At 41.3% G+C, this 21,165-nt stretch overlaps 1 protein-coding gene across 10 annotated transcripts in view; it reads left to right on the top strand.

The window, feature by feature from the left end:
• The window catches only part of nrxn2b (neurexin 2b), an 835,675-nt gene that overhangs the window by 443,637 nt on the left and 370,873 nt on the right, over positions 1 to 21,165 (top strand). For all 10 annotated transcript variants that reach the window (XM_078164201.1, XM_078164202.1, XM_078164203.1 and 7 more), the window contains 2 exons: positions 1,154 to 1,535; positions 5,211 to 5,401. In XM_078164201.1, coding sequence (XP_078020327.1) covers positions 1,154 to 1,535; positions 5,211 to 5,401 — 573 coding nt within the window. The remainder of the gene's footprint in view (positions 1 to 1,153; positions 1,536 to 5,210; positions 5,402 to 21,165) is intronic.

The following is a 21,165-nucleotide window of genomic DNA, read 5'->3' as shown; positions in this document are numbered from 1 at the left end:
AACTGTTGTGCCATTTGTCATTAACGACTCAATTGGAAGTGGAAGGTGACTAATTATGATGATAATGAATCAGACATGGAGGTGGCATGTGGTTCGTTCACTTACTATTAAACTGATATTTAGGGAAAATGGTAACAAAGCTAAAAGGTGCTTATCTGTAAATGTCATAATATTTCGAAGATGAAAATTCATTACCAGTTGATGAGTACACCGTAATATGGTTCCAATGTAACCCACCTATGTCTCATTTAAAAGGCTGGACAATATGATAGTTCTTCAAGCATTTACCGGCAGTGTGTGAGCAACTGTGTACAAAGTACAGAGGTACAGGTTCTGCCAACGTCTGAAGAAAATAGCAAGAGAAGAATGAAAGGTCAGGAGACGAGGTGGAGTCACGGGCACTCACAGTATTGTGGCCTCAGGCAAAAGGATGGCAGGGCAAAGGACGAGGGAAGAGGAGAGAAAAAGGTGTGAGTTAGATGAAGGGAAGAGAGTGGGCACGCTGAGGCCAGAAGCAAAGAATGACCCTGTGATGTTCTGACTGGTTCACAAACTGGTTCATGGGAGAGAAGAAAATAGGAAGCACCCGGGGAGTCCTTGCGAGGCTGGCCAGGCTTCAGCAGGGAAGGCATTTAAATCGGCACCTTGCCAAGCTCATTACGCCACATCTCCCAGTAAACACAATATAAATTGTGGCATGTAGAGCAGTAACAAGAGATTTTCTGCAATGTTATGCTTGTATAATTTCCTTCACAGCAGGTTAGACAAATAGGCTCAACCCTTGTGAACCTGCACAATAAAAACATATACTGTACACACACAGTTTTCTAAAGCAACTGAAATCAATTTTAAGTTTATTTGCATTGCTTTACAGTGAAATGCATTTTAAATGCATTTTAATATGTCCATGATGAAATTAAGTTTGGCGTACAATTTCAACAGAAGTTATGAATAACTAGAAGTTTAACATATGGTGCTTTAGAAAATATCAGATGCTTAGAATGGTTATAATCCTGTCAGTGTTACAATGTGACATAATCCTTCACATTTTCCCAGCATGCCTTTTACTGCCTCAAGGAGAACATAGCAATGGATGTGTTGCCCCTTGTGTTCTGAATTAACGCTGTGTTTTCTGTTCCCTCCACTATTCCAGGCCAGATGACTGGTGCCCACACGCGTCTCGAGTTCCACAACATCGAGACAGGCATCATGACCGAGCGGCGCTTCATATCCGTGGTGCCCTCAAACTTCATTGGCCATCTCCAGGGCCTGACCTTCAATGGGGTGCCCTACCTTGACCAGTGCAAAAACGGTGACATCTCCTACTGCGAACTGAATGCCCGCTTTGGCATGCGCCACATCATTGCAGATCCGGTGACGTTTCGAACGAAAGGCAGCTACTTAGCTTTAGCAACGTTACAAGCTTACGCCTCCATGCACCTCTTCTTTCAGTTCAAAACCACCACACCTGACGGCCTGATGCTCTTCAACTCTGGGGACGGGAGTGACTTCATTGTCGTGGAACTGGTGAAGGGGTGAGTCCTGTGTGATTTGTGCTGGAAGTCACGCACCTTCCTTTGCTGTAACGCAATATCACTTTGTACAAGCAGTCCAATTCTAACCCAGTTGCACATTATTTGAAACACAGTGAGGAGCTTGGTGAATAGTCAATTGATCACCACACAAATCAAGTAATTTAGAAATATGTTCTTGGCAACAAAACAATACATGAGCTGAATCATAGGTTGTTTTTTTTTTTCCCCTAGAGTTAACCCAGATCAGTGAGTCATTTAATGCTGCTATGAATCAGGGCTGGCTGGATGAAAGTGACTTTAGCACAAGTAATCATAATCAGTCGTCTTAAAAGCTAAGCTGAACGCTGCGCATACCGCTGGAAAACAGAACTCAGAGAAATATTCATTTCTGTTTTTTTCTTGAAAACTTCCCTCTTGGGTATTTATTTTACAATCCATTAACCGATAACTGTTAATGCATAAATGTGAGCATAATGCATTTCTCTGGCCAGCAAAGTATTTGGCCAGTTTTCTACAAGCTAGAAGATAGCACACACCCAAAATAAACTGCTTCAAATTGTGAATTGTATCACCCTAAAAGCTGTTCATAATTAGAGTATCAAAAAGAGGCTTTTGCGTGCGTATCTCTCTTCCTCTTGTGCTCTATTGTTAGCACTGTTACAACACAAAAGCCTGAGCTCCCTCTGTCACACAAAGACAAGAGGCTACATAAAGGAATTGGAATCAAGGTGGGAAAAAACCCTACATACCTTGAATGAAACAGCCACAATAGCCTTTACCCAAAACACAAAAGGCAGCCATATTTGTGAGAAAGGGGGAACTGTGCCACCTCGCCTGCCTTTGGGCAAACAGGGGCTTTTAGACAAAAACAGGTTTCTGTATTTGCATGTCAAACCGGTGAGCAAACAAAAAATGAATCCAAATTTCGTGCAGCAACATAAACTGGTCGTATTATCTATATCAAAAGTAATTTCTTAGACAGAACACAGGATGGAGACATTAAGATAAGATAAGATACATTTTTATTGATCCCATAATTGAGAAATTCCAGTGTTACAGCAGTCAAGGAAAAAGAGTCAGATTAAGGATTTCAAAATTAGACTTAAAAAGCTTAAATAACTAGGCATGCAAATAAGTACAAAAATCCAAGAGTTGGTGATAAATAACAATAACAATAAAAATAATAATAATGAAAATAATAGGAAGTGGATAATAATGAGCAGTAGTGAATGAAAATGAGCAGTGGATAAAGGGAGCACATCTAGTGCAAGTGATTGTATGTGCAAAACAGCAGACAGATGTGGTGTCCATAAAGTGTCCATAGTGTCAATAAAGTGTCAACAAAGTATCCATGGTGCAGTCTACTGTGAGCAGTGCTGGTTATGTAGCCTGACAGCAGCAGGCAGGAAGGACCTGCGATAGCGTTCCTTCACACACTTTGGGTGAATCAGTCTATCGCTGAAGGAGCTCTCCAGAGCTTTTATCTCCTCCTGCAGAGGATGGGAGTCATTAGTCCTCAGGGATGACAGCTTGGCTGTCATCCTCCTTTCTCCCACCACCTGCACAGAGTCCAGAGTGCATCCCACGACAGAGCTGGCCTTCTTGATCAGCTTGTCCAGTCTCTTCCTATCTGCAGCCGAGACGCTGCTGCCCCAGCAGACTACTCCATAAAAGATGGCTGATGCCACCACAGTGTCAAAGAAGGTCTTCAGGAGCGCCCCCTGCACTCCAAAAGACCTGAGCCGCCTCAGCAGGTAGAGTCTGCTTTGGCCTTTCCTGTACAGTGCTGTTATGTGATTAGTCCAGTCCAGGTTATTGTTAAGATGAACACCCAGGTACTTATAAGATGTCACCATCTCAATGTCCTTTCCCTGGATGTTCACCGGTGTTGGGGGGAGGAGTCTGCGCCTGCGGAAATCCACCATCTTTGGTTTTCCCCGCGTTGATCTGAAGGTGGTTCCTCAGGCACCAGTCCACAAAGTCATGGTTCAGTTCTCTGTACTCCCTGTCGTCCCCATCTGTGATGAGGCCGACTATGGCAGAGTCGTCAGAGAACTTCTGCAGATGACAGGTGGGGGTGTCGTATGAAAAGTCTACAGTGTAGAGGGTGAAGAGGAACGGTGCCAGCACTGTCCCCTGCGGGGCCCCTGTACTGCAGACAACCAAGTCCGATACACAATCCTGGGTCCTGACATACTGCGGCCGGTCCGTGAGGTAGTCCAGGATCCAGGATGTGAGGTGATTAGCCACCCCTATGTGGTCCAGTTTGTCCCTCAGAAGCGCAGGCTGTATGGTGTTGAAAGCGCTGGAGAAATCAAAGAACATGATTCTCACAGAGCTTCCAGGCTTCTCCAGGTGAGAAAGAGCTGTATGCAGGAGGAAGATGATGGCGTCGTCCACCCCAATGCCAGGCTGGTAGGCAAACTGCAGCGGGTCCATTGAAGGGCCTACTGCGGGGCGGAGACGAGACAGGACCAGGCGCTCCAGAGTCTTCATGAGGTGTGATGTTAATGCCACTGGTCTGAAGCTGCTGAAGTCCTTGGGGTGCGGAGTCTTGGGCACAGGTACCATGCAGGATGTCTTCCACAGCTGTGGTACTCTTCCCAGCCTCAGGCTCAGGTTGAAGATGGTTTCAACTATCCCACACAGTTGGTCTGTGCAGGACTTCAGGAGCCTGGAGCTTAAGACAAAGAGACAAAATAGGAGAGCACTTCATTTCATCAGGACAATTGGAGGTTGAGTGTTGTTGACTGTGACTTGTCATCAGTGCCTGTTATTGAGAGTAAACATGTTGTACTGTTGATTGCCATCATTTCCAGAAATTATTTTGTTTCCATTCTTTCAAGAACAGCTGCTGCATTGTAATAATGACAGCTAGGGATGTCCCGATCCGATATTCGGATCGGTATTGGCCGCCAATATTAGCAAAAAACGTGCATCGGATCGGACTGCATGGAAAAATGCCGATCCAAGAACTCCAATCCAGTTTTTCATGGAGTCCGATTTGGGTTTTCCGGCCAGCCCAGCGCTCCGCAATTCAAGCAGTCCATTCCAGTGATCCGCTCCAGCACTTACTATCAATCCACCAGGCCAGCATTCACACAGGAAACAGCAGCACCAGGTTGACACTGACACTACAAAAAAAAAACTGAAAAGGAAAGGCTGCATTGTTTGTTAAATGTCAACAATGTCTTGTGGTGTTAATCTATTTTTTTATTTATTAGGGGGCCAAAGCACAAGTGTGTGGAGTCTTGCTGCTATTTTAATTTCAATGTTAGACATTTTAAAGATTTCTTGTGTTGATTTATTTTCTATTTATTAAGGGGCCAAAGCAGCCAAAGCAAACCAGCTATATTTTTTATTTAATGTTAATGTTCAAGTTTAAAGTTTGTTTATTTAATCCTGTTCACAATAAACAGGTCAGTTTCTCATACCAACTGTTGTGGATCATTCTAACTAACCCGATTAAGTAGTTGTTCTTGTTAGAGTAATATCGCTTGATCAAACCTTTTCTAACATGACTGACATGACATGACTATGTGCTTGGATCAGATCAGTATCAGTATCGGCCAAAACTCAAGGCTGTAATATCGGTATCGGATCGGAAGCGAAAAAGCTGGATCGGGACATCCCTAATGACAACACAAACACATACTCTTATGTCTTTCTTCGCAGATACGTCCACTACGTCTTTGATCTCGGCAATGGGCCGTCGCTGATGAAGGGCAACTCGGACAAGCCGCTCAACGATAACCAGTGGCACAACGTGGTGGTGTCCCGGGACGCCAACAATGTACATACGCTTAAGATCGACTCACGCACCGTCACGCAGCACTCCAATGGAGCCCGAAACCTGGACCTCAAAGGTAACAGCAGGCTCGTCTGGGCCTCAGTGATGCATTCCTCTTGAAAACATTACCACTGACAGGGAATAAGTATTCCAGTGTCATCCTTGGTCTGTCCCTTAAGTGTTGTTGGAAGGTGGCCATGAACATATGCCAGCTCAAATCCATCTAAATTAGACCCACTTCCAGGATCACAGCGGCTTCTACAATAGCCCCACTCTACATCGATTGGTTTTCTTAGTCACTGAGGATTTCTTACTTTTCTGTTTTTTTTTTTTAATTTTTAAATTTTAGATAATTGACAAAATAACAATTCAAGGTATTAACTTGTTCTACCCATACCGCAGAAAAACCACTCATAAAATCTCAGGTTTACAAGGATTTGCATTTTCTAGATTTTTATTTCCTGAAGTGTTGGACATTTCGGTTCATTGGCCGGGATAACCAGAGAAAACTAAATGATGCTGCCAATTGTAAATGTGCTTGCCAAACAAGAGTGGACAGGGGGGTGAAATAAAACTTAACAAAAGCCTGGCAGCATCTGTGCCAGCCTATCCTCTTCACCTTGAAAGATGACCCCACCCCCTCTCTCCCACCACCACCCTTTCAGCAGATGGCTGGCTTTACAGGGACAGAGCAATATACAAGCAATATCCTTTACCGATTGGTATCCCAATATGACCCAAATGCAACAACAGACCAAGGTGAAAAAATAACTGTACCAGAAACAATAACAGCTTATCACTTCATCCTTTCTGTGCTTTGCTCTTTTTTGTTTTCTCTATCTTTTTTTTCACCGTCAAATTGGACACACTTGACTTTTAGCCGTAGTATGATGACTATCTTTTGATGGAGACACCTTTACTTCTTTGACTTCAAACTACCCTGCCCTCGTGAATCATCTTGGAATAATAGCTGTGGTTACAAGGCACTTAAATGTGAATAGGCATCTCTGGTGCGCTGTTAGACTGGGACTGGAAGCTCAGGTAATTGTCAGCTTCAGACCTCAGAAATCAGGTTTTCTGATGTATTATTTGGATGCTTGAGAGTGGCTGTCTGTGGAGCTTAAGAGTGACAGCAATACAATAAAAGTAGAAAGTCAAAGGGAAAGAGATTCTTACTCAGCAGAAAGACCTTGTGATGGTGATAGTGCACATTGTGGACAGATGGTAGCTTCTTTCTAAACTCTTTCGAGTGTCTGTCTGTCGTAACATTAACATTAGCTCTGGATGATTCACTTTGATTTGGTCTGTGTCATGCCCTAGAGTTCGGAATGCTCTTGAGGCTACTGTGGGTTGTTGTGTAAGACACATCAGAAGTCAGGGTGAGCCCCTGGGGCCACTGAAGGAGTCAACAGATCAAAAGGGGCCCCAAGCTTTTTTAGGGGAAGACGTGATTTATAGACAGACTTTTTTCAGTTTCTTGTTTCCTTTGGGGTATGCGAAGTGCAATTAAGAAGGATAATTGTAAGGGAGGGGGTTATAGAGGAATGGCACTGTGCCAGTGTCCTTATGCTGGGTTATAGACAAGGGTACTGAAGACGGAACAAGCTTTCATAGAATGCAGACATAGGGAATGAAGAGTGTAAAATTAGATCCTGTGGTTTTAGCAGTGAGACATATAATTAGCAGCCTGGTCTCACAAAATTTAACGGTGAAATGCAAATAAAGTGCATCATGGACGTGGCCAATTATGTTATTGTCACATGTGCTTTGGAGGAGAAATATAATTGTCACATTATTTGTGTGCTCATCTCACACAAGACTGCGATGTCAATAGAGGAATCTGTAATTACTTGATTTAATGAATGCTTGCTTTCAAGGTTTCTGAGTTTAGCAGGCTGCAGTTTAATATGTATTCATTACACATTGTATGTGATTTATAGATAAAACTAGTCTCCATGCACTCTTTGTGGCTAATCTCCTCTGGAGATCCGTTACAGTAAATGTAATAACTGATCTCTGTAATTAGGAGGGTCTTCTTTTGATCGATTGCTTCTGTCTAGGCTGTGGCAAAGGCTGCTGTCAGTCAGCTCTCAGTCAGACAGTCAGTAAGGCTTTTAAGGGAGTGTGCTGCTGTCATGTAGGTGTTGGACAGTACTGTTTTAGGTTTATGTCTTAGCCAGGACCATTATCCCACATCATCCTCGTCTTAGACTCTTCCACCATATTCAGACATATTGAACTGTGTCCTGAACAAATAAAAGCAAAGATTGTTTAAAAGACATAGCATCCAGTTCTGGAAAGTGAAGCCAATGCAGAGATGCCTTAAACCTGCATTCTTTCTAATGGCCAGCATGGGGCAACTCCACTGGTTGCACAAAGAAGAGCAATTGTATAGAAGTCTAAGAGACAATCCCTCTTTGTCTCACTTGATTCATTACCTCAGATTTTCGTGGTGAGTTTATGGTCTCAGTCACTACGGCATGATGTTCATTATGTAAATAATGGTCCCATTTGGAGTAAAAGAGACAATAAAGCAGGGTATGTCTTGGGGCATGGCTATCTCATGATTCACAAGTTGCTACCACTGCAACTTGTCAATCGGGATAGAGGAGTAGCAATGTGTCATCGACATTGCAGTCAGTCAGATCCACCCTCTCGTTCCAACTATGGTTTCTCTTGGCTTCAAAAAAACAACAAGATGGCGATGGCCAAAATGCCACACTCAAACTTCAGAACATTGGACAACAAACCAATGGGTGATTTCACGGTGGCTGTTTCCACTTCTTTTATACAATCTATGAGCAGAAGTTCACAACCAACTTACACCTTCAGCTGTCACTCAACATGATCTCATCCCCACTTGTCATATTTGGGCAGAAGCTCATTCATTACTAAAATGGCGCCAGGGGCAGCGTTTTGCATTGTATCTTGACATAGACGGGGTCGGTAGTAAGAAGGGGTTGCTGGATAGGTTTAGGCTACAAAAGTACTTGGTAATGGTTAGGAAAAGTTTGTGGATGTTGCTTAAAAACCACCACCTGGCTTCAAGTGGCACAAACATTACGGTAAGAAGGGGTCTAGGGATTTACGCACACAACTACCCGGTTGTGGCTAGGAAAGGATTGCAGATGTTGGCAAAAAACCAACCAGTTGTGAGTGGCATAAATGCAGTGGTAAGACAGGGTCGACAGGTTTGGGCAACATAGTACTTGGTTATGGTTAACACCAGGCTTTAAATGACAAGAATGCCACAACAGATGTTATTGTTTGTTGGTCTCAAACATCATTGTCCTGGGTCAGAGTCTGGTGTTTGTTGGACCCGACCATCCACCTCCACCCCCACCCACAGTAAGCAGACTTTGAAGCTCTTTAAACTACATACGTTGATCTGAGCGTCTAATTATGATGTGGATGGGTTTACATTGGAGTTGGTGGAGAGACTGGTGCATTTCATATAGAGGCTAAAGGGTATTCCCAGCATCACACTGCCGAAGGGGCATATTTTGATGCCCAGGGAGGGAGACCAGGCTGTGTCATCATAGTTTACACAATGTAAATATAATATGTCTACCCATTATTGGAACAAACATTGTTCTCCAAGCAATACAACTGGTGTTAGCATTCCCTCGCTCAGCTTGAGTGATTAATAGACAATTGCACCTCCGTCTTATAAAACATCACCAACCAAGCGTGCACCGACAAGATCCCTCAGCTGTCCGCCGCAGAGCCATGCAGCGACAATGGCTGCATTTGCATATTCAATAGTGCAGACGCCTCATTGAATGATTTCCCTCACAAATGAAACAGAAGGCAGCCGTTTTGCCTTTTCTGTGCCCAATCAACACAGTATACATGGCTGGGGAGTAAACCTCCATCTGTGTTATTAATCTGTGAGCCACTGTTTAGAAACTTCTTTATTTTCGCGGGTCCTTTTCTTTATCAGAGCAACTCTCGCCTGCAGGGGATGGAGGCTGAGGCAACTCGGTGCTAGTGGGAAAAAATAATAGTTGTAAATCTCGCTTCAGAGGACCTTAGTGTGGAGAAGATGTCTCTATCCACAATTCCCCCGTCTAATTAGGCATTCAAACCCTGCTCTGTAGTGCTGTGACCATTCCCCTGCCAAAATATCATACACGGCTCAAACACTGTAGTGCCATAAACACTGGAGCAAAGCACCAAAGCTAAACATGAATGCAAGTGAAGAAAGACTCTTGACAAATATGTAAACATATGTTCTATTAAACATGATAGACAGAATTTTTCTCTCCTCTTAGATTTTCATACACACAGACACACACACAGCATGCTATTAATGCTTTTTCTGACTGTTCAGCAGTCACACACAAAGCTTTGCAAATCAAACACAGAAGAAATGGTAACAATAAGCCATTTCTCACAATATCTGTGCTCTGTTTTAACACCGTTTCTGCCTGCATTTCAAAGGAAAAAAACCCAATTTTCCAAGCTTTATCTGTGTAATTGCCCAGAGAAAATGGGGAAAATAGGTTTTGTGCTCTCTGTCTTCCTTCTCTTTGTTTTTGGACAGGCAAAAAAAATCTTCAAGGCATCCCTCTTTGTCAGCTCAAGTATGGCGAGGGGGCAACACACACAGTCCCTGAGAATAGCACTGAGTGGATCTAGTTCTGTATAGTGAATGGCAGTTTCAGAAGAAGACATGTTGAATGCACACTGTACAGGGGACGCAGCCTCGTCATCCTGTTGACAACCTGCAGTATACAGTGATAGCAGCTTTCTGCCCTCTTGCCCTAAAAAAACATTGTTGATTGTGCAGCACAACTCATATGAAAGGATTCTTATCAAAAGCTTTGTAAATAAACAGAAATTACAGAAATTTTTCAGATAAAAAATGCTATGAATCACAATAAGCTTAATATGATACCACTATTTAGGGAGTGTGGAATCTTAGAGCTTGTGATTTGGATATGGAAAGTAGGACACATGACCAGCAGACGTGATCTTAATCATAGCTTACTGGAGCTATTGTTCAGTGTTATGCTAAAAAAGTAGTGAGGAACAGAGTGTTCCTTAGTCCATATGCATATGTTTCACTTGCATAATATAGCATTATCAAACTAGGACTACTTGTTCGGGTCAATTTGTTCTCACTTGGGTCAGAACAAATTTCCTGCTCCACTGTAAGACTGAAGCTTCTTCTATTTGAATTGTCACAGAGGAAATAAGAAGACCTTGTCAAAGAGTCTTTCTTAAGCTCAAAATAAGCTCAGGCATGCCAAACTAAAACTAATTGGCATCTGCCATCTCATTGCACGATATCAGACAGACCTGCCAACATGTTACAATCGGTTTCATCTTCAGTCTTAGATTGCCTCCACTCTAACTGATTTACGTAGGAGAGGGAGATCCATTTTCCCCTAACCAATCACTGGAGACCAACATGTCTTCCTGAATCTTGCATAATTTTAATTCAGATACACACCGTGTGTTACTTTGAATTTGTGAAGAAAGTATTTTCCTCATATACCTCTATGGTGAATGGAGAATCCAAAAAAAGGAACATTAGTCATGAGTTGAACTAATTAGGGCCCACATTTAATGAGGGAAAACTCCATCAAAACATCAGTTTACAAACTCTCACACTACTCGTGCAGTATAATGTGCATTTTGAGTTTAAATGCATGTGTGTCCAGGCATGCTTCTCATCTGTGCTAGAAACTTTGGGACTAACCTGTTACATGCTAACATTAATGGTAAATGGTAAATGGACCTGCATTTGTATAGCACCTTTCTAGTCATCCGATCATTCAAAGCGCTTTTTACACTACGAGCCACATTCACCCATTCACACACACATTCATATACTGGTAGCCAAGACTACCATACAAGGTGCCATCTGCTGCTCAGGTTTTAACTCACTCACACACCGATGGGAGCATCATCGGAAGATATTTGGGGTTCAGTATTTTGCTCAAGGATACTTCGACATGCAGACAGGAGGAGCCGGGGATCTAACCGCTGATCTTCTGATTGGTGGACGACCTGCTCCACCTCTGAGCCGCCCCATGCTAAAAGCATGTCTTTGAGAAGTACTTTACGACTGGATAAATGAGACTTGGATTATACTGCAGCAGTTGTGTGAGAGTTTGTAAATGGATGTTTTGATATAGTTTTATGCTGTTAAATGCAGACCCTGATTACTTCTATTCATGAAGAATGTTTGAATTTTTTGGATTTTCCGTTCACCGTGCCAGAAAAACAAAGTTTTCTTCAAGAACTGAAAGTAAAACACTTGAGTAAATGGTATACAAATAGTTTGTAAGTGAAGTAACCCTTTGAGTCCACTTTGATGCATGGCAATGCCAACGTACTGGTTTTACCAGGGTTTAAAGGGTGGAGCATAGTGAAGTAAAGGAAACTACAATGTCAGGTGATAATGAGAAGACATTGATTTAAAACAGCCTTGATAGTAGTGTCTATCTTGTCTATAGCAGTTGCCATTTTTATTGTTACTCCTTATTAGTCTCTGCGCGCAGCTTAGCAAAGCTTAACAACACCTCGACAGTGGCACTGATTGGATCGATTGATTTTTAACCAAGAACTATTGTTTCATGTCACAATGCCAGAGAAATAGTCAAGTGAGTGGATTCAAAGGTCTGAACCCAGACAAGCCATGCCATACTGTACCTGTCGTTTTTTTCTTAAAAATAGTCTGTTTCTATTTTAATTATATCAATTGAATTAACTATTATGTCCATATGTTAAGTAATATTTAGCATGATAGTATGGCTGTTATATACTGGTGACATCATCAGATGAAGCCAAGACAATGAACACAGTGTTAACTCTCTGTCTTGGAATCTCATCTGCGGCTTTTTTAAAAAAAAATTATTTTGGGGATCTTATGATTGCCTAAGACGTTCACCAATGGGATCCTAAGCAGTATAAACTGTTGTCGGTTACCAACACCCCTCCCCAGGCGCTACTTTGCTCCAGTAAAAATGTAGTTAATTATCACTGAATAATTTCAAACCCGGCGAAGGGATTTCCTTCATCAAACACATCCCCTCCATCTCTGCAGGAAAGCATCAAACAGCCTGTTGTTTAATGCTTCATATTGTGCGGGCTGCTTTGCCTGTTTCAGTAGTGGCTTTTGATATTTTGCCACATGGCCCTGATGGGGCATTGGTTTCATTATTTCACATTTATGGTGTGAAATGTTTCAGATGTTAACCACAGTGTAATACAAATCGTTTTTTTTTTTTTTTTTTCCAACACCGAAACATTTTTTTTAATGCTCGCCAGGTGTTACGTGTAGCATTTTAACATTAGTAATTACCATGTTCATTTTGAGGGCTCAGTATAATTAGCAAAAAAATAAACAGGACCATCAGCCAGAAGACAAGCAGCCTCCTCTAGGGAAGATAGCAGGCACAATTAGCAGCATCTCCTTTGTGACAGGAAGCGATAGGGTTTATATGATGTGTCTTCATTTTAAGGTACAGCCGCACCATAAATACCACTTGGGGTGAAATGAGGCTAGTTGTCCCCGTTTGTTTATGCTAAGCATGCCAAGGTATCTCAGTTAATTTAACAATGATATATTGATCATTAATTCATTAGTGCTACACATCACCAAGGACACTTCATGTTAATTAGTGAATGTCCTCTGGCTTAAGCCAATGAGAATATGTGTCCTTTGCCATATCATCTTGCATCTTTTATCAGTTTATAGAACCCCTATATCATAGAGCTTAGAGTTCACAGTGTTAGTCATTGTTGCATTGTTTACATAGCAACACCAAAGAGTACTGTACAGAGCATATCATGACCTTACAAATTAAAGTCTCAGTTTTAGAGCAGAATTACTAATGTTGGAAATCAGTGATTGATCTCTCCCAGGCTTACAAACGTAAAATGCAAATTCAGAAAACTGGAGCGATGCATTATTAAAGTTAGTCAAGCAAACAACAGAGCGCTGCCTGTTTTTAGCAGCCGTCTGGTGTTATAGTACTGCTCGGTTTGCATCTGGCATTTTCCTTGTAAAGCTCAAGTTGAAGTAAACAGTGTTGGTCATGTGGAAGAGGAAGGAGACACAAACAACCATGCCCTGAAGGGAATACCCTGCTTTACTATGCCAAGAATATGACAATGTCAAAGATATTAATGTCATTATTAAATACAGTGATGGCAAATGAGAAGTAACAGCAACAACAGTAGCATAAACCTAATGAAGAGTTTTTCAGGTTGAGGAAAGGCAAGGAGGAGGGATAATTTGGCGTGCAGTATTCAGACAGTGCCTGTCCCTTTCTTTTGAAGATGCTTTCTAATGAGGCATACTTGCGTAGAATTGTAAAGAGATGGCATTGAATATGTTCCTTTTTTTTTTTTTTTCAACTAAAGCAGAACAAATTGAAACACAATATGGAGGAGAGGTTTGGCAAAGGGGAGAGAGGAGGAGAGAAAGACAAACAGGTACATAGTTTTTAACGAGCTGTGCTCTTGCCAGCGGTGAAATTGAGATTAGCCGTTTGATCATACCAAAGCATTTCTTTCTGCTTTGTGGTTTACTATCAGTGTCTGACAAACCAAGCTAAACTAGTCGCTCTTTTAATCCTGTACACTCCCCAAATTATAAAGCTGTCGGTTCCACAATAGAAAGTGCAGGCCATCCCAGGGGAAACCAAACCACATGAAGCCCAGTGCCTCCTGGAATTCAATTTTAAGTCTTTTAGTCGCACAAATGTGAAAGGCCAGAAGATAATCAGTGCTTATTGTTGTAATGGAAGAACGTCTGGCAGTACATTAATTATAACCTGGGGCAAGCATTCAGACTTGTTCGTATAAGTACAGATAAGGTGAAAGTTGTTTAATAACCCTTTTTTGGTCCATATCTCTCTCGATGGTTTGATTGGTCTACCTTTTTTTATATTTTTTGGGCACAAGACCTGTTGGGATATTTTGCAGGAGGTATAAATTTTGGGGTAATTATCTTGACTGGAGAAGTTGTGTTAGAATTTAGAACTTTGTGAACAAAGCAGCATGTGGAATTGGTCATTCTCATAATGCTCCTTTTTTGGTACAGTCTCAAAAAAGAAAGGTAATACATATTCAGCACAGTAACTTTTGCTCTTTGACATTGTACGCTGCCATCTAAGTCAAGTGCTAACATTGTTCAATCTCAGCCCGTTTTAGGTAGACTTCCAGCTCATTCTAATTCCCAGGTCATCAAATACCGACACTTTGTCTGAGCATGTGATTCTGACCCCAAAGGCACCCTTTAGCGTCTTTATGAGACCCACCAGGCTTTCAACTGACTCCAATGTTAACCTGTAACTTAAGTACCTGTGGCTGTTGTTTTAGTCAATGTTGTTCTAACATAACGTTACATAGTTTACATATGGTCATTGTGCATCACTCACAAGACATATTTATGTTAAGTGACAAACACATTTGTTTTACCCAAAAAAAACGATCTCTTCTTCTCTACCCAAGTAGTTTTATTGTCTAAATCTAACCGCGACTGTTTCACAGGCCGAATCACATCAGTTGCTCATGTAGACATCTGGGTCAACTTGATCTCACTACATAGCAGAGACAAAAATAGTCAATTTGTGTGCATGCCAACACAGTCAGTTGTTCAGCAGATATCCATGATAATCTCATCTATAGTGTTCTATTTGTACCATCATACCACTTACTGTGGTAACTCGAAGTATTTTGCGACCCCCCCCCCCACACACACACACACACACATATGCAAATGTGACTCAAGACAGAACTGATTAGTGGATTTTCATTGTGAGGTTGACATTTACACTGCTGGCAGTATGAACCATATTTGGTAAGAGTGTTGTAAGGTACAACAGAGATTTCTAAGAGAGAAACAGCACCAAGCGGGAGCTTTTTATTTAAGGTACATTTATGCAAATATTTTCCGAAGGAACATAATGTCTGAAAGAACAGCATTGTAGAACTACATATATCCAACCTGCCTTGTACCTGCCAAGTCTGTTGCCAGTAAACAGCTTCAGTGGAGCAGCTGTGGGTTAAGTGCCTTGGTCAAAGGGAACTCACTGGAGTGTACGGTATACATCAACAACCTAGACTCCCATAGCAAATCTTGTTTGTTAGGCAAACAAGTTTTTATTTTTACCAGGTATCTACCGTATCTCCAGACAGAATTGGTTGACACGCCAGATGTTTGGATCCTTAGGGATATCTAAACTCCTGAACCTGGCGAATGGGCATATTTTGATGAGTGATGTCTTAGTGAAATGATGTGTTTACATGGTAGTGGCCCTACAGAGTCCACATGTTCACTAGCTTCCAAATTAACCACAAACCATAAAATCAACCTCACATTGACGAGTGGCCCTTACAATTTAGCGAAATGCTATTTCCTCATCTCCTCTGTCCTCCATCCATACATCCACACATACATCTGTACATACATCCACATATCCACTGATTTATTTCAATGCAATGTTAATGGCGTTTCCCTGCTGTTCTTCTATCCCCTTTGCCTTATTTGGGAGGTTGTCTATATTATGTGTAATCATAATGTTATTGTGGTACTACATAGGTAATTTAGCCCTGCAACCCCTCACTACAAGGGACACTTTTCTTGTGATACCCTTCTTTGTAAGCGGATCAAGATATGCAACAGTAACAGCCACTCTGGAGCTGCTACAGGGCCTCAGTGTCCTGCTCAAGGACACAGTACCATGTTATATATTTGGTATAAAAGATAATTGTGGCCACAGTCTCTGACAAAAAGAACACGACTTTAACGTCTTAAGGCCCTGACTCAGCTCCTGTATGCACTTTTTTTTACAATCTCAACAGTATCTATGTTTTCCACTGCCTTTTGTCATCTGTGTAGCATTTGGCCTTGAAGACACTGTTGTCAGGCCAACACTGGTTTGCCTCGGTGACTCCTCATGAGCAGCACATCATCAGAACCACTGTCCTCTTGAGTACACTGTCACCAGTGCATTAACATTTTCACTTATTCAGAGTGAGTCTTTGTCAGAGTGGACATAAAACATAATCTATTCATCCTGTGACGATATACATGCATTGTTACATCCTCTGGGTTTTCCTGTCCTTCCATTGGATTGTGTTGAGAGGAAATGTCATTACCATAATGCCAGGGTCTACTCCATTATGCAAGAAGAATACATTTCTCTTCTCCCTCTCTTTTGCTTCTTATTATCGCCCTCCTACATAACGCCACGTCAGTGTGAATAGCCTTTAAAATCAGCGTCTCTGGAGTGCCAGTACAGATCTATCAAGTGAAGGACAAGCAGAGATGTGATCACACGGACAAAATCTATTGTCCAGCATTGGAAATTGAAATCCTATTCATCCCAACTGCAGCCACCATGGACACAGCACAGAAAATAATTTGATTCTGGAGGCAAAATACTGCAAGTGCTGTGTGCTGATTACATATCTTTTTCCATAAATGTTTTTGACCTTTTAATCTTTAGAAGACTATACAGTTATAGCTTAAGGGGCTTCAAGTGTTAAAAATGCTTTAAGATCGTATTAAGCTGTCAAATGTCATTGTGGGTGTGTTCCAGCCTACAGCTTTTCTGTTGGCCACTAGGTGCTGGCACTGTGAAGCCTACGTCTTGAATTCAGTGAAAGAATCCTTGAGAGTTGTCCGACTTATGCAAAGACACTTTTTGTCCACACAAGATATGTTTTCAACAGCTCCAAACTTATGTTTTGGAAGTTTTATCATCTATTATGACAAAGATATGAAGGCTTTAAGAGGTGTATCGTAGGGCTATGTTTATTTCATTGATGTCTGAGCCCAGCACGTAGTCTCCTTGCACGTTGCAAAAATGTGTCTTGGCTCTGCCATGATGATATGTGTTTTTCCCCCTGGTTTATGCTTTCAGAGTCAGACAATGAAAAACTTTTTTTGCCTCTGAGCCAGTGATAGGCATAGGCATTATTCTTTCAGGTTGTCTGTCTATTTGCCCCTCTCTCTTAAATGCAATATCTCAAGAACACCTAGAGGGATTTTCTTCAAATTTGACACAAATGTCCACGTGGATTTAACAATGAAGTGATTTAAATTTGGTGGTCATAGGTCCATGGTCAAGGTTACTGTGATCTATATCTCAAGATGCCTGGAGGGGTTGTTGTCAGTTTGGCCCTAATGTTCACTTTGCATCAAGGATAAACTCACTAGATTTGGGTGGTCAAACATCAAGGTCATGTGACCTTGCATTTGTCCCATTTACCTGAAAGCGTTATCTCAAGACCACCCTGGGGGAAATTCTTCTAATTTGGCACAAACATACACTTTGAGTCAAGGATAAACTTATAAGATTTTGGTGGCTAAAGGTATGTTAAATATCCAAGTTTTGACAGACATTGAGGCATATCAACACAAAGTGGTAATTCTTTTTTTTTTTTTTTTGTTTTTTTAAGATATCTTTTGGGGGCATTTTTAGCCTTTAATTGATAGGACAGACAAGTGTGAAAGGGGGAGAGAGAGACATGCAGCAAAGGGCCACAGGCTGGAGTCGAACCTGGGCCGCTGCGGCAACAGCCTTGTACATGGGGCGCCTGCTCTACCACTAAGCCACCGACGCCCCTCAAGGTGGTAATTCTAGTATAACTTAATATTCTTTCATTCTTCTGTAATATTTGTTATTCTTCTTCAAAGATTTTTCTTGAAACAAATATCAACATTTTGAAACTAATCAGGCAGATCAGTGTCAAGAAAAGACACTGGTAGATTTTTAAAATAGTTTCAGACTGATTTCGATAACAAAAATTGTTTAGATTACTACTTTTGCATTCAGACTGGAAGATGTTCCCAGTCCCAGCGTTCCCTCGAGACTTGTTAGCTGTGAGTGTTGTGAGTACGAACAGTAAACCAGGTGTGCAAGAAAGGTTTCAGTTGCAATCTAACACTGCTGGGAAGAGAAGTGAGAAATGTGAGTTTGAGTACGTGTGTTTACAGCATGTGTACTTTGTTCAATCTCCTTTTAACGCTGCTTTAGTTTGCACCAGGTGTAGGATTGTGAGTGGCAGAGAGGGAAGAGGCAATGTAATAAAGATCTGCCAAAGCAGCCCCTGAATCCATTTGCATAATAATAACTAAACAAATCACATGCAGCATAACTGGATTTGCGTCTCACGTCAGAAAGTATAAATGTCTGCTTCTCCAGGCTCTTGCTTTGCACCTCTGCATTGGAAGATTTGGGGGCGTGAAGACAGTGGAAGCAGTTTGGGAGGATGTCATTTTCATCCACGTGGCACCGTTAGTTTGTCACAATCTATATCAGCACAGTTGGTGATGTGATCACTATTCTTATCTTCCTCGTTATTTAGGTTCTCAGTGAGCAATACCTCTTCCTAATTATGAAGTTCAATCTGTCAACCTTTATCATTGTGTTTATTAAGTAAACAAAGTCTTTTTACAACCACCTCCTAATTATAGTCACTTCTTATGAAGTCAGCTAAAAGGTGTTTACAAGTCAATATATCAAGTGTCAAGTCGTTTATATAAATCCGCCTTAATATATATGTCCTTCACTCAGTCCAATACAGCCTCACCTTGCCTTCCAGACACTTTTTTGTTTCCTTTTAATTCATTTCCCTCCCATGTGTTTCTCTATCCCCTCTATTTTTCTGCTCAGTGTCAGTGCTCTCTCTCAATAAATGATGGGCTAGGTAGCTTGAGTGCTGCAATAGAGCGGTGTGTTTTAGCTTTTTTTTTTTTTTTTTCTCCCACTGACCTGTCTTACATTACAATTTACTTTGGCATTACTCTGAGCTTTGGCCACTTTCCCAACCTCCCTTCTCTCTCCCACTTCATTTCTCCCTTTTATCAAAAAGCCAGCTTCCTTGGTAGAGGTGGAACTGATGTAGAGGCAGCGTTTCTCTGACAGTGAGTGTATTTGTGTGTCTGTGTCTGCACACGTGCATGTGTGTACAGTTTATGCCTAATTCTCTCAATCTTAACTTATCAAATAAGTTTTCTAAATGATTTTTTTAAAGGTCTAGTGTGTAGGATTTTGTGGGGTATACTGGCAGAGATAAATAAAAGATAATCAGTGTGTTTTTATTTATTTATTTATTAGTGTATAATCATCTTAAAACAGAATTGTTGTCTTTTTGTCACCTTAGAATGAGCCATTTATATCTACATAGGGAGCAGGTCCTCGACTATGGAGATTATCATGTTTCTACAGTAGCCCAGAACAGACAAACAAAACAGTGTCTAGATAGGGTTTTAATCACCTGGTCAGTTTGTTTTAGAAAGGAAGAGACTTCTGCGGATAATTCAGCTCCTGGTAAAAGCATCCTTATCAAAGACCACTTAAGGAATTCTGATCGGGAGTTTCAGCTGGTTGCAATCTGCAATCTTCACCACTAGATGTCACTATATCCCCCTAAATCTTACACACTGCTCCTTTAAGTGAATAGTCAGTTGACCAAAATATCACTAACCACAACCTCAGTTTAAATAATAAATCATGATCATAAGTTAATTATCAAGCAAAATTTCCAATCAGGTAATAGAAAAAAATATTCTTAAACAAAATCAGCTATAGTTGCAGTCCTAACAGGCCTGCGTGTCTTTATTTATTTATTATTTGCAGTTTTAATAATTTATATAATAAAATATCAATACTTGGCCCCTGTGTATCAATACAATATTGGCAAGCAAAATATCAAGTTACTAGGCCTATGTTGTATCGACTTTTCCCCGTCACAAAACAAAACCTGTAACATTTGTATATGAGAAATGGCAAACTAATTAATGTTACACACATACACTTAATGAAATTCTCCTCTATGCAAACAAAAGGCCAGAAAGGAAGATGCAATTAAACTGTCTATCCTGCCTATTTTCATACTGTAATGTTGTATTCATAACCTCGCTCCAGACCAAGAAAAGAAGCCTGATTTTCAATAACTGCCAGGTAAAAGGTAAATGTCATTCCTGTCAGGTGAGCAGACTGGGAAAAGAGAGCCATTTCCCAAGGAAAAATAAAGATAGTGCAATTAATACAGAAACTATAGAACATGGCGATGGTTTGTGAGAAAAGATGAAAAATAGAGATATGAAAATAACTTTTCAAGTAATAAATGTTATATTGCCTTGGATTGAACACAAATAAGACTTAGGATCCCCCCCACTGTCCCATCCATTTACAGTTAGTTGATTTTCACAATTCAACAAATGAGTAATGAAGATAAATTTACCCCATTCAGTCGTGTATTTACGAGAGACTGGGACTGGCTTTGTCCCTCGTCAGTCATAAATCCTTGGGGCCTCATTGCCTGCCTTCACCTGGCAGGGGCCTGACCAGTAATAATGCCCCCTGATGAATGGGTTATTGTCATGGGTGCATTTGTTTATTTTCCACACACACAGGTCCCCTCCTCCATCATCCTAGAACGATTGAGAAAGAGGTTGAAAGAGAAAAGCCTGCCCTCCCTCCTGTGGTGGAGGCCATCATGAGGGTCCACTTGAGAGCAGAAATAACAGAACAGTGGGGTTCTTAAGATAACTCAAGTATGTATGCAGTATGTGCATAATCAACTTCTGCCAGCTTTAAAACTAGACCAGGGTAGTAGAACTGAGCAAAGCAAAGAGAAAAGGAGAGGAAGAGGAGATAAATGAAGACAAGGTGAGGATATCGTGAGCACCAACAGCGAGGGTGGGAAGGGAAAGGGCAGGGAGACAAGCACAAATTTGAGGAAAATGGAGAGTAAAAGATAGTGACCAAGCAAAGCGAGAAAAACTGAAGTGTGGTGAAAAGGAAAGAGCGCAGCCATGGCAAAGCGAAAGGACACTCAATTCGGAGTGACATTTCATAGAGGGAG

This window comes from Epinephelus lanceolatus, chromosome 22 (genome assembly GCF_041903045.1).
Source record: "Epinephelus lanceolatus isolate andai-2023 chromosome 22, ASM4190304v1, whole genome shotgun sequence".
Taxonomy (NCBI): Eukaryota; Metazoa; Chordata; class Actinopteri; order Perciformes; family Serranidae; genus Epinephelus; species Epinephelus lanceolatus.
Note: the sequence above shows the minus strand (reverse complement) of the source record. Positions and strands in the feature narration are given on the sequence as shown.